This window comes from Jaculus jaculus, chromosome 1 (genome assembly GCF_020740685.1).
Source record: "Jaculus jaculus isolate mJacJac1 chromosome 1, mJacJac1.mat.Y.cur, whole genome shotgun sequence".
NCBI lineage: Eukaryota > Metazoa > Chordata > Mammalia > Rodentia > Dipodidae > Jaculus > Jaculus jaculus.
The window spans coordinates 326,402,499-326,419,598 of NC_059102.1; the positions used below are offsets into that span (position 1 = coordinate 326,402,499).

The 17,100-nt window shown below is 40.0% G+C and overlaps 1 protein-coding gene across 1 annotated transcript in view; it reads left to right on the forward strand.

The window, feature by feature from the left end:
• Dnah14 (dynein axonemal heavy chain 14) overlaps positions 1-17,100 on the forward strand; it is a 278,677-nt gene that overhangs the window by 154,649 nt on the left and 106,928 nt on the right. The window contains exons 44-52 of the mRNA XM_045144175.1: positions 710-868; positions 2,131-2,263; positions 4,820-4,822; positions 5,432-5,493; positions 6,926-7,089; positions 8,722-8,850; positions 12,621-12,758; positions 14,097-14,264; positions 16,587-16,757. Coding sequence (XP_045000110.1) covers positions 710-868; positions 2,131-2,263; positions 4,820-4,822; positions 5,432-5,493; positions 6,926-7,089; positions 8,722-8,850; positions 12,621-12,758; positions 14,097-14,264; positions 16,587-16,757 — 1,127 coding nt within the window. The remainder of the gene's footprint in view (positions 1-709; positions 869-2,130; positions 2,264-4,819; positions 4,823-5,431; positions 5,494-6,925; positions 7,090-8,721; positions 8,851-12,620; positions 12,759-14,096; positions 14,265-16,586; positions 16,758-17,100) is intronic.

A 17,100-nucleotide genomic window follows, 5' to 3' on the forward strand; every position in this document is an offset into this window, starting at 1 on the left:
AAGGACTTTGCTTCTGGAGGACCTGGGACTGTATGCGATGCATTCACCAGCACAGAGTGTGGGGGAGAAAAACATTTGCAGATCAGAATCAGAGACCCAGGCACACGTAACAATTCTGTCCATGTCCACCTTACCAGGTAATAAGCACATTTCCCCCCAAAAGTACTGAATACCAAAAAGATTAGGTTAATATTTCTTTCTAGCTCATTTGAAGCATAAAAATAAATGTTGTGGGGGCTGGAGAGATGGCTTAGCAGTTAAGCGCTTGCCTGTGAAGCCTAAGGACCCTGGTTCGAGGCTCAATTCCCCAGGACCCACGTTAGCCAGATGCACAAGGGGGCACACACATCTGGAGCTCGTTTGTAGTGGCTGGAGGCCCTGGCGTGCCCATTCTTCCTCTCTTTCTCTCTCTGCCTCTTTCTCTGTCTGTCACTTTCAAATAAATAAATAAACATAAAACAAAAAAACATTGAAAAAATAATAACAAATGTTGTAGGATGGAGAGATGGCTTAGCAGTTAAGGCGCTTGCCTGCAAAGCCTAAGGACTGAGGTTCGATTCCCCAGTGCCCATGTAAAGCCAGTTGCAGTATTGCAAACATCTGCAGTTTGTTTGTACCAGCTGGAGACCCTGGCACACCCATCTCCCCTCACTTCTCTCTATTTCTCTCTCCTTGAAAATAAATAAAAATAACATTTTTTTGACCTCAGGGACATCATTCCTGACTGACCTTCAGAGAGCCGGTAATAATATCATGAAGATGATGGAGTATGGAGAGTACATTAATTTTACTGCTACCAGAGACACTACATGCCTCTCTTTCCTCATAAGCCTTCTCTTGAAGAATTCTTGCCCTGTACTGCTCACAGGTATTAAAAGATGCAATGGAAAGGGAATTTCAGAGTTAGGAAGTAGTTTAACAATCATTTGGTCTAGCCTTTAGAACTGGGAACCCTGAAAACTTTTGTCAATTACTTTTATATCCTTTTCTTTTTAATTTAATTTATTTATCATTTATTTGAGAGTGACAGAGAGAGAAAGAGGCAGATAGAGAGAGAGAATGGGCGCACCAGGGCTTCCAGCCACTGCAAATGAACTCCAGACGCGTGCGGCCCCTTGTGCATCTGGCTAACGTGGGTCCTGGGGAACTGAGCCTCGAACCAGGGTCCTTAGGCTTCTTAGGCAAGTGCTTAACCGCTAAGCCATCTCTCCAGCCCTACTTTTATATTCTTATAGCCTTCAGCCACTGCAATGGAACTCCAGATGTGCGTGCCACCTTGTGAGCACGTGCAATGCTGTGCTTGCATCACCTTGTGTGTCTGGCTTACATGGGTCCTGGGGAGTCGACCATGGCTCCTTAGGCTTTGCAGGCAAGCACCTTAACCACTAAGAAATCCCCCTATCACTACAAGCAAGCAATGTGATTTTCACATAATCCATATTTTGCCTCTAATTTGCTCTTTTAAAAGCTCTTGTACTATACTATATAGTGGACTATAAGGAGCTTATTATCAAATGTGGTCCTCAGATTGTGTTGACAAAAAATTAAATGGGGGCTGGAGAGCTGGCTTAGTGGTTAAGCACTTGCCTATGAAGCCTAAGGACCCCGGTTCGAGGCTCAATTCCCCAGGACCCACATAAGCCAGATGCACAAGGGGGCGCATGCAGCTGGAGTTCGTTTGCAATGGCTGGAGGCCCTGGCATGCCCATTCTGTCCCTCTCTCTCTATCTCTCTCCCCCTCTTTCTCTATCTGTTGCTCTCAAATAAATAAATAAGAAACAATTTTTTAAATTAAATAGAGCTGAGCACAGTGGTACATGCCTATAGTTCCAGCTCTCAGGAGGCTGAGGTAAGAGGATCATGAGTTCAAGCCTAGCCTAGGCCACATAAGAAGAACTTGTCTCAAAAAGATTTTTTGTTTCAAGGAATTTCATTTAGTATAGTATTTCTAGTGTGCTATAAGTAAAAACATTTGTGATTAAACTACTCTCACATGTAAAACAGGGGAAAGCAAAAACAAAGCTTTATATGTAAATTTCAAGTGAATAAAAAGGCTGTTAGTGCATTATCATATCTGAACATGTGTGATTTTCTAGCATGTGGCTATAATCTAATATATTTCCCTCTTAGGAGACTCTGGTGTTGGGAAAACTGCTACCATTAACCAACTGCTTGAAAACCTAGAGGGCCCGGGAGCACTTGATGTGAAGTACGGGTCAATTTTAGGAGAGGTGCTATTACATAATGAGATTAAAAAATCAAGGTAATATATATTAGACTCTAAATTTGATTTGTCTAGTATCAATGTTTGACTCAATATAAGTGTGTCTTATTTTAAAAAAGCAAATCTGTTATATAAAATTCAGAATTATTTAAATGAGGCAGTAAGGAAAAATATTTTTCCAATCTATTTTCATTAAAATTTTTTTTTAATTTTTTATTTATTTATTTGAGAGCGACAGACACAGAGAGAAAGACAGATAGAGGGAGAGAGAGAGAATGGGCGCACCAGGGCTTCCAGCCTCTGCAAACGAACTCCAGATGCGTGCGCCCCCTTGTGCATCTGGCTAACGTGGAACCTGGGGAACCGAGCCTCAAACCGGGGTCCTTAGGCTTCACAGGCAAGCGCTTAACTGCTAAGCCATCTCTCCAGCCCTCATTAAAATATTATTGATTAAATGACAAGCAATTGTAGATGTTTGTGTATCCAGAAAACTAGCATAAATATTTTTCGATTTTCATCTCATCATTTTTTTTTTGATTTGCAAGCAGAGAGAGATAGAAGAAAGATAGACAGAGAGAATGGGTGTGCCAGGGCTTCCAGCTACTGTAATCAAACTCCAGACGCATGTGCCACCTTGTGCACAATGTGCGACCTTATGCTTGTGTCACCTTGTGTGTCTGGCTTACATGGGACCTAAGGAGTCAAACATGGGTCCTTAGGCCTTGCAGGCAAGCGCCTTAACCGCTAGGCCTATACAGCCCTATACGGATTTTTTTTAACCTCTTGGTTAAATTTATGCCTTTCTAGCTTAGGTGTTCTCTATTTCTTCTTTGTCTCTTGCTGGAATTGAACCCAGGGCCTAATGAGTGCAAGGCTAGCGTTTTATTACTACACTACTAGACTATACCCCTGGACCTTAGGTTTTTTAAAATAAGGTCTTAGTATGTATGCCAGGCTAGCCTAGAACTCATGATCCTCTTGCCTCAGCTTCCAAGTGCTGGGATGACAGCATGCACCACTATGCCCAGTTTGTTTTTTGTAGTATTGTAAATGAGATTTTTTTCAGATAGTTTTTGTTAAAATATAGAAAATTAACTGATATTGTAAGTTTTATATCCTACAACCTTGATTAATCCATTTATCAAATCCCAGTTTTACATCAAGTCTTTAGTGTTTTCTCTAAGTCATGCTATTAGCAAGCAGTACAATCCCAATTCTTCCTTTCCTATCCATATATCTTTCATTTCTTTCCTGAACTTTCTTGCTGGCAGTTCTACTACTGTGTTGAAAAGAAGGGACATAAAGCATCCTTGTCCTAAGACATACATCTATAATGTACATGTGTAAGTTTTGCACAATAGTGGTTTTGTTGCACTAGGAATAAATCAGCTATGTATCAAATATACAAAAGTACTCTTTACAAAGAATCTTGTCTGTCATTCTGCATTTTGTCTCCCTCTACCTAAAAAAAAAAAAAATCTAAATTATGCAAATAAAGAACATGCAGCAGCTGTGGTGGCACACACCGTTAACCCGAGCACTCAGCACAAGCATGAGGATCGCTGTGAGTTCAAAGCCACCCTGAGACTATATAGAGAATTTCAGTTCAGCCTGGGCTAAAGCAAGACCTTACCTCAAAAAAACAAAACACACTAAAAATTCTAAAGCTAATTCTTGATTTATTAAATATTAGAGAAGCTGTTGTCTAAATTGAATGAGACGATGGAATGTAAAGAGGCCCATAAGAACTTTCCCGCAATTATTGGCTATCTACATACAACTGCCTAGGCCACAATGTACTTGGATAGCTCAGAAACATCTCAGCCTTAACAAGCCAAATGTAACTCTTAGTCTTCCATCCAAACCTGCTCTTCCTCACCTTCCAGGGTTTATCAACTCAATAAATGAAGCCCAGGTATTCAAGCTTGAGACTTAGTAATCACCCCTGGCTTTCTTCATGTACTTTGGTCAGTTCATCTCCAAAAGCCTATCTGACTCCTCTCAACCCACATCTCCACTCCCCTCTTCCCCACACTCAGCTGTCCATCTTCACAAAGATCAGGAATTGCTGTTTCTCTTTTTCCCTGGGCAACATCATCAACATCTTACACCAATGACTTTGTAATTCAATCCTACTGCACTTAAATAAGGCCTTCTAAAGATTTTTTTAAAAATGTTTTTAGAGTGAGCAAGAAAGAGACAGAGAGAGAGAGAAAGAATTGGCACATCAGGGCCTCAGCCACTGAAATTGAACTCCAGACGCTTGCGCCACCTAATGGGCACATACAACCTTATGCTTGTCTCACCTTTGTGTGTCTGGCTTAGGTGTGGGATCTGGAGAGTCAAACATGATTCCTTAGGCTTTGCAGGCAAGCATCTTAACTGCTAAGCCATCTCTCCAGACCAAATAAGGCTTTTTTAAGTTAAGACAAATAATTTTTGGAACATTTAGTACAATAGAAATTATTCTTTGAGGGCTGGAGAGATGGCTTAGCGGTTAAGCGCTTGCCTGTGAAGCCTAAGGACCCCGGTTCGAGGCTCGGTTCCCCAGGTCCCACGTTAGCCAGATGCACAAGGGGGCGCACGCGTCTGGAGTTCGTTTGCAGAGGCTGGAAGCCCTGGCGCGCCCATTCTCTCTCTCTCCCTCTATCTGTCTTTCTCTCTGTGTCTGTCGCTCTCAAATAAATAAATAAAAAAATTTGTTCATCTTCATCTCCTGTGGACGAACATTTAAAAAAAAAAAAAGAAATTATTCTTTGACTAAATAATTGGAATCTAAAAATAAATATGTATATCTGGTACCTAAACTGAAGTAGATTTTAGCAACAGAGAAAGGCAACTAATTTCAATCAAATATAAGAAAAACAAGCACCTTAGAAAGGACTAAAATAAAGACAAATGAGTCTTACTGATTGGACTATAAACAAAAATGTATTTGATAAAAACATGAGAAAGATGATGGTTTACCATCCTTAGACAATACGCAAAACCCTGGCAAGTTTGTCTAAGAACAAGCCCATGTTTTGTTAAGTATCGTTTGCAATGGTGACACTAATTTTTATGTATAAAATATGAACCAAAAAAAAACTTGTTTTGTGGGAGATTGAAGTAAAAGGAATAATACACTGTTATTTTCATTAGTTCATATTAATAAAGATGAAATGATAATAAACTAATTTTGTATCCTTAAAATATTGATTCCAATAGCCTAAGGCAGAATATCAGCATCTTGATTTCTGAAACATCTAAAGCAGCAACTGAAACTCTTGGTACGTATTGCAGACAGGTTCAAAACTTGGCCCTCTCAGGTATAAACAAGTATTTTCTTACTGAGAAAACTCAGGGTGAAAATTATAATTGGTAATTTAAAATATAAACTCCTGTGTTCTTCCTCATTCTACTGAGGGCCCTCCTCAATGGGGTTGTTGGTGTGGGGTCATAAATGCACCAGTCAGACTCAGTGGTGGGGACAATGTCTCAGGATGCACCCTTCCACCTTGTGGCTCTTACAGTATTTCCACCCCCCTCTTCCACACTGTTCCCTCAGCCGTGGCTGGTGTTTTCTAAGTTTCCTTTAGTGTTGAGTGCTCTGCACCCTCTGAATTTCTACTTTGATGAGTTTTGAGTCTCCTCAGTGTCTACCGCCATCTCCCTGGACGAGGTTGTCAGGATAACAGTCAGAGCAACGTTTGAGTTTAAATTGCCACTTCCTCTATAGTGTCTCCTGGGTCCTGGTAGGTGTGATAGAGATGACTCAAAATACAAACTCTTGAAAATTGCCCAGTACCCTCTCACACTGCTCTGATCTACTCAGAAGGTATAGACAGTGGCTTTGGAAGAATGGTATTATACCTGCTTATAGCCAGCTAATTCCTACTGTGCTGCTAGAATCAGATGAAATCCATACCTAACAGAAGATACTCTGTCACTATATTATTTTTCCTTCATCTCACCACAGTGCAATAGAAAATTGTGATTACATAGCTCCCAGCTGAAGCCATACAACATGAGATTTCTAGGGCTTCACCCTTGAATTGTGATTCAGATTTGGGGAGCAGCTATACCACTCCAGGGAGAAAGACTGGGCAACCCCAAGATAACTGTGAAGAGGGAAAATAGCCAGGCCACAAGATATGCCTTAGATATTTCTGTTTTTAAATTGCTGTAGCACCATGCCAGATAGTTCTCTGGGGGTTCCTTATTCAGAGAATGAGCTCTGCTTTTGAAGTAGGCTGCATACTGCTTTTAGATCTTAGGTCATATGTGTCTTGTGTGTACAATGGAAAAGAGTCCTCTGAATCTGATGCCACCGTGTGTGGCCATGGCTTCAGAGATGCTGCGGACCAAGAAAAAGTCACACAACATCCCAAACTGCCATTTCTCTCTAAGAACCATTTCTTGAAAAAGAAAACAAAGCTGGGCATGATGGCACAAGCCTTTAAATCCCAGCACTCAGGAGGCAGAAGTAAAAGGAGTATTGCTGGTTCCAGGCCACCCTGAGACTACATAGCAAATTCCAGGTCAGCCTGGGCTAGACCAAGACCCTACCTCAAAAAAAAAAAGAAAAAAGAAAAAGAGAAAGAAAAAAAAGCAATACAGTAAAATTACATGATTTTCAAGTTATTTAACAATCCTAGAATAAAGCAAAAAATGATTAAACTGTTCTAAATTTGTTTTGTTTTCATATTTGACATCATAAAGGAGTTGGAACTGATGAACATGCACTTAAAAGTAACAATAAAGGAATTATAACCTCTACAGTAAATTTGAGCACCAATATGACAGCCGCCAAAGCCAAGGAGTTGATTCTTAAGAAGTTAGTTAGAAAAACTAAAGACACTCTTGGGGCACCTAAAAACAACAGGGTAAGGCATCTTCCCATCCCCCATCACACACACACTTCCTGACAAACAGTCTGCTTATATGACTCAATTAATCAATTGGTTTGTCTTAATAAATACTAATAACAAGGGTAATATACGTGTAACATGCACTCCTGAACATCCCAAGAAGATGCAATTACAGTAAGACTTGGTTTTCAAATCAGTATAATGCAATTTTCAGCATGATGGGTTATCTTCTTTAATAATGACTAAGAGTAAAAGAAGCTGCTGAACTGGAAAATGAATTCAATGCAGGCAACGTTACGGCAGCAAATGATAGCTTTCTTTCCAAACAGAGTACCTATGGAATAAAAAGATAAATAGTTACTACAGTACCTTGCCAATACCAGGTCCTTGATAAATAAGTAAGTTGGCATATTCCAAGGCTGGGGAGATGATTCAGTTAGTAAAGTGTTAACCAGATAAGCATGAAGACCTGCATTTGGATCACCAGCACCCATATAAAAGCCAGGCATGGCAATGTGGAGAAGGAAGAGGATTCCAAGGGTGTGCTGGCTAGCTAGGGTAGCTGAAGTGGTGAGCTCCGGGTTCAGTGACAGACACAGCCTCAAAAACTGAGGTGGAGGACTGGAGAGATGGCTTAGCGGTTAAGGCGCAGGCCTGCGAAGCCTAAGGCTCCTGGTTTGATTCACCAGGTCCCACATAAGCCAGATGCACATGGTGGCACATGCGTCTAGAGTTTGTTTGCAGTGGCTAGAGGCCCTGGTGCACCCAATTCTCTCTCTCTTTCTCTCTCTCTCTCTCTCTCTCCCTGTTTCTGTCTCAAATAAATAAAGAAAGAAAGAAATTTTTTTTTTTTTTTGGTTTTTCGAGGTAGGGTCTCACTCTGGCTCAGGCTGACCTGGAATTCACTATGTAGTCTCAGGATGGCCTCAAACTCTCGGCGATCCTCCTACCTCTGCCTCCCAAGTGCTGGGATTAAAGGAGAAATAAATTTTTTTTAAAAAACCTAAGGCAAAGAATGAGTGTGGACCTCTGATCTCCATGCACACATACACAAACAGACACACACACACAAATGTTAGCATTCTTTAGTAAGTGCTACAATAAGCAGATTATTGCCACCAAAAACTCTTATTACTATGTCTGACATTATAGTCTATCAAGGGTGGTTGCAATTCTGTTTTTTTAACACATTGTTTCTATAATGTGCTAAATATGTGTATGTGTGTGTGTGTGTGTGTGTGTGTATACACACACACACACATATACATATATTTGAGAGAGAGTGACAGAGGCAGAGAGAGAAAGAGAAAATGAACATAGAATGGGCGTCTAGCCTCTGCAAACGAACTCCAGACACATAAACTACCTTGTGCATCTGGCTCATATGGGTTCTGGGGAATTGAACCTAGGACCTTAGACTTTGCAGGCAAGTGTCTTAACTACTAAGCCATCTCTCCAGTCCTAATTTGCTCTTAACAGAAAAACAGATATTTTATCACATATAGTTTATTTCTTAAAATATAGCAAAATTAATAACCTCAACTCATAATTTAAAGAAAGGTAATAATATTGACTATTTATATATAGTCAATATTGACTATATGTAAATAGTATTGACTAATATTTTAACATTTTGTCTCCCTTAAGATTGTATTATTTATTGATGATATGAATATGCCAATACCAGATACGTATGGAGCACAGCCACCCCTGGAATTGATCAGACAATTATTAGATATGGGTGGCATTTATGACACTGGAAAAAACACATGGAAGGTATGGTATATACTAAGATTTTATTCTCATTAAAGATTATTAATGAACAATTGATTAAATACTTATAATGATTTTGAAGTAACTGAGTGAAAAAACTTAGCAAGTCTGGTCATGTGTACTAGTTAAAGTTAAGATCCTAAGGAGCTGGGTGTGATGGAAAACATCTGTAAACCCAGCTCTTGGGAGCTAAAGGACTTTTTTGTTTTGGTATTTCCATATGAATTCTAGGATTTTTTTTTTCCAGTTGGAATTTTAACAGGGATTGCATTGTAGATAGCTTTGGGTAAATTAGTAATTTCACAATATTGACTCTGTCCATATAACCCATGACCAAGGGAGGTTTTTCTTTGCATATTCTAGTATTCTTTTCCTAATGTTTTAAAGTTTTCATTATAAAGATATAACATCCTTGATGTAGCAGCCAGCCTCAAGTTGCTGGGATGAACTTCCAAACCAGGCATAAGCTACAAGAGGAAGAAAGGATTTATTTGAAGCTTACAGATCCAGGTGGAGATTCATAATGGAAGAAGTTGCCCCCTCCCCCATTTCACAGATTCAAGCAGAAAGAAAAACCACCACCAAAAAGAAAAGAAGAGGAGAGGGGAGGGGGAAGGGAGGGGAGGGGAAAGAGGAAGGAAGGGAGGAAGGAAGGAAAGAAGGAAGGGGAAGGAAGGAAGGACACTTGGAGCTGCAGGAAAAGCTCAAACACTTTGCATATCTTTAGACTGGAATTCCAAATCCACCCCCACACCTTGGGACTGGACCCTAGGACTCACCCACAGTGAAATTACAGGCTTTTAATCAACTCCTCGATCAAGTTAGGGCCATCCATTCAAACCTCCACACTGGGGTAGGTGTACGCCTAGATGCTTAATCCTGTAAATGGGATTTTTTTTACTGATTAATTTTTCAGCAAATTTATTATTGCCATATAGGAAGACTACTTATTTTTGTATGTTGATTTTGTATCCAGCTGCTGTGCTTAAAGTGTTTGTAAAAGCTAAGACTTTTCTGGTGGAGTCTTTTAGCTTTTTGTATGTATAAGATCAAGTCATCTACAAATAAGGATAATTTGACCTCTTTTCTACTAGACCCTAAGACTCCAAACACTATATTAAGAAAGAGTGGAAGCCGGGTGTGGTGGCGCACACCTTTAATCCCAGCACTTGGGAGGCAGAGGTAGGAGGATCGCTGTGAGTTCGAGGCCACCCTGAGACTACATAGTTAATTCCAGGTCAGCCTGGGCCAGAATAATACCCTACCTAAAAAAAAAAAAAAAGAAAAGGGCTGGAGAGATGGCTTAGCGGTTAAGCGCTTGCCTGTGAAACCTAAGGACCCCGGTTCGAGGCTCGGTTCCCCAGGTCCCATGTTAGCCAGATGCACAAGGGGACGCACGCATCTGGAGTTCGTTTGCAGAGGCTGGAAGCCCTGGCGCGCCCATTCTCTCTCTCACTCTCTATCTGCCTCTTTCTCTCTCTGTCACTCTCAAATAATCAAATAAATAAATAAAAAAAAAGAAAGAAAGAAAAGAAAGAAAGAAGGAAAGAAAGAAAGAAAGAAAGAAAAAAAGAAAAGAAAAGAAAAGAAAAGAAAAGAAAAGAAAAGAAAAGAAAAGAAAAGAAAAGAGTGGAAAGACTAGATACCCTGGTCTCATACCATTTTAGAGAAAACACTTTAAGTTTTCACACATTTAGTTTTGTCTTATGTAGCCTTTATTATGTTGGGAATATGTTCATTCTATTCCTAGTTTCTTCTGGGATTTTATCATGAAGGGATATTGAACTCAGTTGTGTCCTCTTGATTTGATTTTGATAGGTCATATAAGTAGAAATATATCCATATCTTTTAGATTTTCTAGGCTTTTTTTTAATATAAATGTTTAAAGTATTCCCTAAGGATTCTCAAGATTGCATTTATATCTGCTTGTAGTGTCCTCTTTATCATACTAATTTCATTCATGAGAGTCTTGTCTCTCCTTTTAACTATTTTAATATTTTATTTTTGTGTACTTATTATTATTAAGAATCTTTCATCAGCATTTGTTTTTTTAAAAAATATATATATTCATTCATTCATTTGTTCATTTGCAAGCACAGAGAGATAGGAGAGAGAGAGAGAGAGACTGGGCATGCCAGAGCATCCAGCCACTACAAATGAATGCACTCCAGATGAATGTTCCACTTTTGTGCATCTGACTTTACGTGGGTACAGAGGAATCAAACTCAGGCTGTTAAGGCTTTGCAGGCAAGCATCTTAACCACTGAGCCATCTCTCCAGCCCTTGTATTGTTTTTATAACTGCTGGTGAAAAGATACCACATTGTGGTTTTCACTTGTAAGTGATGTATGGTTCACTTGTTCATATGCCTATTGACTATTCATGGGTTTTTTTTTGTTAAAATACATTTCCATTTTTTGCTGGGTGTGGTGGCACACGCCTTTAATCCCAGCACTCAGGAGGCAGAGGTAGGAGGATTGCTATGAGTTCAAGGCCATCCTAAGAATACACAAAGAATTCCAGATCAGCCTAAGCTCAAGTGAGACCCTACCTCAAGAAAACCAAAAAACAAACAAACAAACAAACCCAAAAACAACCTATTTCAATTTTTATTAGGTTTATGGTTTGGAGTGCCATTGAGATGTCTGAGATCCTTATATATTTTGACTTCTTGTCAAAAACATAGGCTTTAAATATTCTCTTCCATTCATAGGTTGTCTGTACTCTATGTTAACTGCTTTACTGCACAGGGTTTTAGTTTCATACAATCCCACACATCGATTTTGGGTTTGTTTTTTTTTCTTTACTTTTCAAGTCTTATTCCAAATATCATAATATGTTCCCCTTATGTTTTTTTAAATATTTTATTTATTTATTTATGAGAGAAACAGACAGAGAGAGAGAAAATGGGCACACCAGGACCTCAAGCCACTGCATATAAACTCCAGACACATGTGCCCCCTTGTGCATCTGGCTTACATGGGTCCTGAGGAATCAAACCCAGGTCCTTAGGCTTTGCAGGCCAATGCTGTATCTGCTAAGACATTTCTCCAGTCCCCATTCCCCTTATGTTTTATTCAAATAATTTCAGATGATTGCTGTTTTTAAAAATGGGCTATGGGGGTGGGAAAATGGATTGGCATTGAAAAGTACTATCTTGAGCTGGAGAGATGGCTTAGCAGTTAAGGGGTTTGCCTGCAAAGCCAAAGGACCCAGGTTCAGTTCCCCAGGACCCACATAAGCCAGATGCACAAGGTGGGATATGCATCTGGAGTTCGTTTGCAGCTGCTAGAGGCCCTGGAGTGCCCATTCTCTCTCTCTACCTCTTTCCCTCTCTCAAATAAATAATAGAATAAAATTTTGTGTAAAAAAATAATAAAAGTACTACCTTCAAAACTTAACAGATAGGCCAGATGCAAAAATAAATAAATAAATAAATAAAGTGGCTCAAACATTTGGCATTCATTCATAGAGGCAACAGGCCTTCACATCACTGAGTGTTCATATGCACACGCACAAACACACCCACCCAGAGATAAATAACTCTTAAGTAAAAATGGGTTATTTCCTGATGACATTCGAAATAATTTACCTTGAAATTACATTTGGATGAGTTATATAGATTCCTGTTGCCATTATAACTTTTGTTTTGTAGTAAATAGCAAAATCTATATGTTTGCCCAGATCTTCTATTTGGGGCAGGGAACTGGTTATGTATTTCACTTCTTGCAGAGGCATTTAGTAATTGTTCCTTTTTAAATATCTTTGTACAGAATATTCAAGATGTCTCTATAATTGCATCCTCTGCTTCTTCAGTCAGTGGAAATAATATTAGTCCACGTCTACTCAAACACTTTTCCATACTGGTATTACCTCATCCTCCACAAAGTGCCTTTTGTACTATTTTTCAGGTAATAATCTAGCCTAATCCCCTCCCTCCATTCTTACCTACCTTCCATCTTTCCTTCCTTCCTTCCTTGTCTGTACTGGGGATAAAATCCAAACTTTATGCTAGACAAGCGCGCCTGTACTGAAGCACACCACAGCCCCATCTAGTTCATTTTTATTGAAAAAAAAAAAATCCATGGTATTACAAACACACGTGAGAACTTAAAATCCTAACATTGAAAGAAATTGTCTTCTGGTGGTAGATTTTATTTCCACTATGTTTTCTGGCTTAATTTTATGGTTTATCTCTAAATTTTGCAAGCAAACACCTTTAACCACTGGGCCATCTCCCCAGCCTTCTCTAAATTTTGAAAATACAATTCCATGTGCACAGGAAATACAAGTGTACTGTGCTTAATACATGTTCAAAATATAAAGCCCAGGATTTTATTCCCAGAGATCCTGATCCACTAAGTCTGGGATGAAACTCAGAAATCTGCTTTTTTGACAAGCACACTCTGAGGTTGGCTTTTTATTTGATTAGAGAATGAAATACACAGGGATCCCCTATACACGTCTGAGTTAGCATACATCTATACTCTGTTTATAAAGTAGGTTTTATTTCCTTTATGTTGGACTGTGATCACCTGGATCAGAATTATCGAGGGTTATTTTGGAAAACAATTTCTAAGGTTTATATTGTAAAGAAAGAAATACAGGATTAGTTTTGAAGAACGTAATAAGTTTGCTTAAGATTTATTTTTGCAGTCATGCTAGATTCCTTTTTGTCCTTTATTTAGTTATTATTACATAACACCATACTTTGTATGGATACATCATGTGTCGGTACCCTCTTTTCCCTCATCCCTGCCCCTATTCTGCTGGGGACCCTCCTCAGTGGGGTTGCAGGTATTCCCCATGGGGTTGTCACACTAGAGTTCAAGCTGAGCCATTTTCCAACAACATATTTCGAAATTTTTAGAACGCATATGTGTATATCATTCCAGATGGAGGTAATATTCTGTTACTTTACACTTCTAGAAACATCCACTGGGAAGCAAGATATGAGAGTCACTAGCACACTGGATATGTGCAGAGGCAAGGCACCAAGCGTCCCCAGAAAACACACATCATCTGCCTTTGGACAAGAACTGTTTAGAATTGTCCCATTTGCAATATCCAGGGTGTCTATGAACTTTAATCCACCATCACATCTTAAAAGATTCTGATTACTAACATTTCTAGTGAAGTTTAACCTCCACTGTTCTACACAAGTCTGCTTCTTAATAAAAATAATAATAGCCAGAAATAATCTACATTTAAATGTTTCCAAACCTAATTTATAAAACCTCTCTTTACAGGCTCATTTGGGAATGTATTTCTCCCTCCACAACTTCATAGCTGATGTTCAGAGATGTAGGGATCAGATAACATCATGTTCCCTCGCCATGTACTATCAAGTCTGTAAGAATTTGTTACCAAGTCCAACAAAATGCCACTACATGTTTAACCCTCGAGACATGTTCAAGGTTTGTTGTGAATTAAGTTCTTTATCTTATTTTTAACATTCAGTTGATAAATAATTTACTGCATTGAGTTTCTCTGCTTTTGTCTTTCTTCCTCCTCTTCCTCCTGTTTGTCTTTCCACGCCTCCTTTCTCATTCACGTCCCTATTAGCACTGTCAAGAGTGAATTGTTAGAAGGGATGAAAGTGAAATTCACATTAACAATTTATACCACAAGTAAACTGAAAGAATTATGCAAATAGCTGGGCATGGTGGCACACGCCTTTAATCCCAGCACTCGGGAGGCAGAGGTAGGAGGATCACTGTGAGTTCAAGGCCACCCTGAGACTGCATAGTGAATTCCAGGTCAGCCTGGACTAGAGAGAGACCCTACCTCAAAAACAAAAAAAGCAAAAAAAGAATTATGCAAACAATTTCTAGCAGAAAATTCAATATTGAGCCCACTAAGGCTGTTAGAACACTGGCTAAGATCCTCAGCAGGACAAGAAATAACAAGGTTACAACAGGTTTCATTTTGTAGATTTGACTATGGCTATGAAGAAACATGTATATTGCTTAAACATACTTGAATCTTCATGGATTTTTGTCAGTGGTGCTGACCGAGTCATAAGCATTGGGTAAATAATTTTCAAAATTACAGTGTTAGGAAAACCAAGGGGCTGGAGAGATGGCTCAGTGGTAAAGGCACTTGCTTGTTGACAGCCTGAGTTCAATTCCCCAGTACCCATGTAAAGGCACATGTGTCTGGAGTTTGTATGCAATGGCAAAACACGCTGGCTTGTCTATTCTCTCTCTCTCCTTGTAAATACATAAAGAAAAATGAAAAGGGAAGGAAGATGGAGGGAAGGAGGGAGGAAGAAAGGATGGAAGGAAGGAAGGAAGGAAGGAAGGAAGGAAGGAAGGAAGGAAGGAAGGAAGGAAGGAAGGAACGAAGGAAGGAAAGAAGGAAGGAAGAAAGGATGGATTTAAAAAGAAGAAAATAAGCCTGGGGGCTGGGAAAATGGCTCAGTGCATAAAGAGCTTGCTGCCTGAGTACCTGAGCTCAGGTCCCTAAATCCCACATAAAGTTGTATGATGCAGTGAGAGTGTCTGTAATCCCATCATACCTACTATGAGGACTGAGGGTCAGACAGGAGAACCCTATTGAAGCTGCTCTTTTCTGGGTTTTCTTCCTTTTTTTATTTTTTAGCCCAGGAATTTTACTTTAGCCCAGGCTGATCTGGAGCTCACTTTGCAATCTCAGGCTAGCCTTTAACCCACAGTGATCCTCTTATCTCTGCCTCCAGAATTCTTGGATTAAAGGCACTCACCAACACACCTGGCTTGTTTTTATTTTTGGGGGGGGGTGGTGTTTGAGGTAGGGTCTCACTCTAGCTCAGGCTGACCTGGAATTTACTCTGTAATCTCAGAGTAGCCTCAAACTCTCGGTGATCCTCCAACCTCTGCCTCCCGAGTGCTGGGATTAAAGGTGTGCACCACCACGCCTGGCTTTTTTTTTTTGTTGTTTTTAATTTATTTATTATTTACTTCTGAGGTGAGAGAGAGAATGAATGGGTGTGCCGGGGCCTCTTACAGGCTGCAGATGCATGTACCACTTTGTGCATCTGGCTTCACAAGGGCCCTGAGGAATCAAACCAGGGCAAGAAAGTGCCTGAACCACTAAGTCATCTCTCCAGTCCCCTTTTGTTTGTTTTGTTTTTAATCCATACTTATACTCCTAAACTCATCAACATTAAGAAGTACCTTACTTCCACCCATGTTGGTACCATAGGCCAAACTCTGGCTAAACCTCCCTGAGAGAGAGCTGAGCAGTTCCAAATCCCATCTTACTGGGATTATTCTCTGTCAATTTTCCTTGATTTAAACTTGCCCATCCAATCAAAAACTCAGATGATCACTTGCAGATATTGGGGTTTCATATCTTGGACAACTGCTTCTGTTCTTATGGAGTATCAACCTAAAAACCTCTGCTGGAGAGATGGCTTAGCGGTTAAGGTGCCTGCCTGTGAAGCCTAGTTGACTCATGTTCAACTCTCCAGGTCCCATGTAAGCCAGACACACAAAGTGACGCAAGCGCACAAAGTCGCCATGTGCACAAGGGGGTGCACACATCCGGAGATCATTTGCAGTGGCTGGAAGCCCTGGCATGCCAGTTCTCTCTCTGTGTCTCTCTCTCTGTCTCTCTCCCTCTTATCAAAATAAAAAAGGCCAGTCTGTGGGCTTACCTCAAAAAAAAAAAAAAAGCCTAAAAACCTGAGCATTTATTTCACATACTACTGTGTTAATGCTTCAAAAAACGAAACAGTTATTTTGAATCCTAAACAGCTTCTCCTAGGAATGATGCAAGCTGACAAAACAGTTATCAATTCCAAAGAGATGGTTGCACAGCTCTTCACTCACGAAGCCAGCCGAGTATTTCACGATCGCTTAATGGAGCCCACCGAAAAAAGCCTTTTCTACCAAGTGCTTTCAAAGGAAATCCAGAACCATTTCCAGGTAATCTTATGTTCTTCAAAATATGCCTAATGTACTTTTAGGCGAGAATGTTGCTTTGCGAAAGACCTCAACTATATCTCTAATATTCATGAAAGCAACCTGAGCGTATTTGCCATTCCGTTTTTTTCATTTGAAAATGTCTGAGGACAGGGAGGAAGCTGTGGCATGGGTCTTCAAGAGTGGGCACCTGTGTGCATGCCTCGGGCCTATGCCTGCTCCCTGCTCCTCCCTCTCCAGCACCACCATCAGACTGTCCCCTGGAGATGCTTAGCCAAGAGTCCTCATCCCTCTCCATCCCTTAGTTCTTGCTACGCTGATCACACAGGCAGGTGTTTAAATGAAC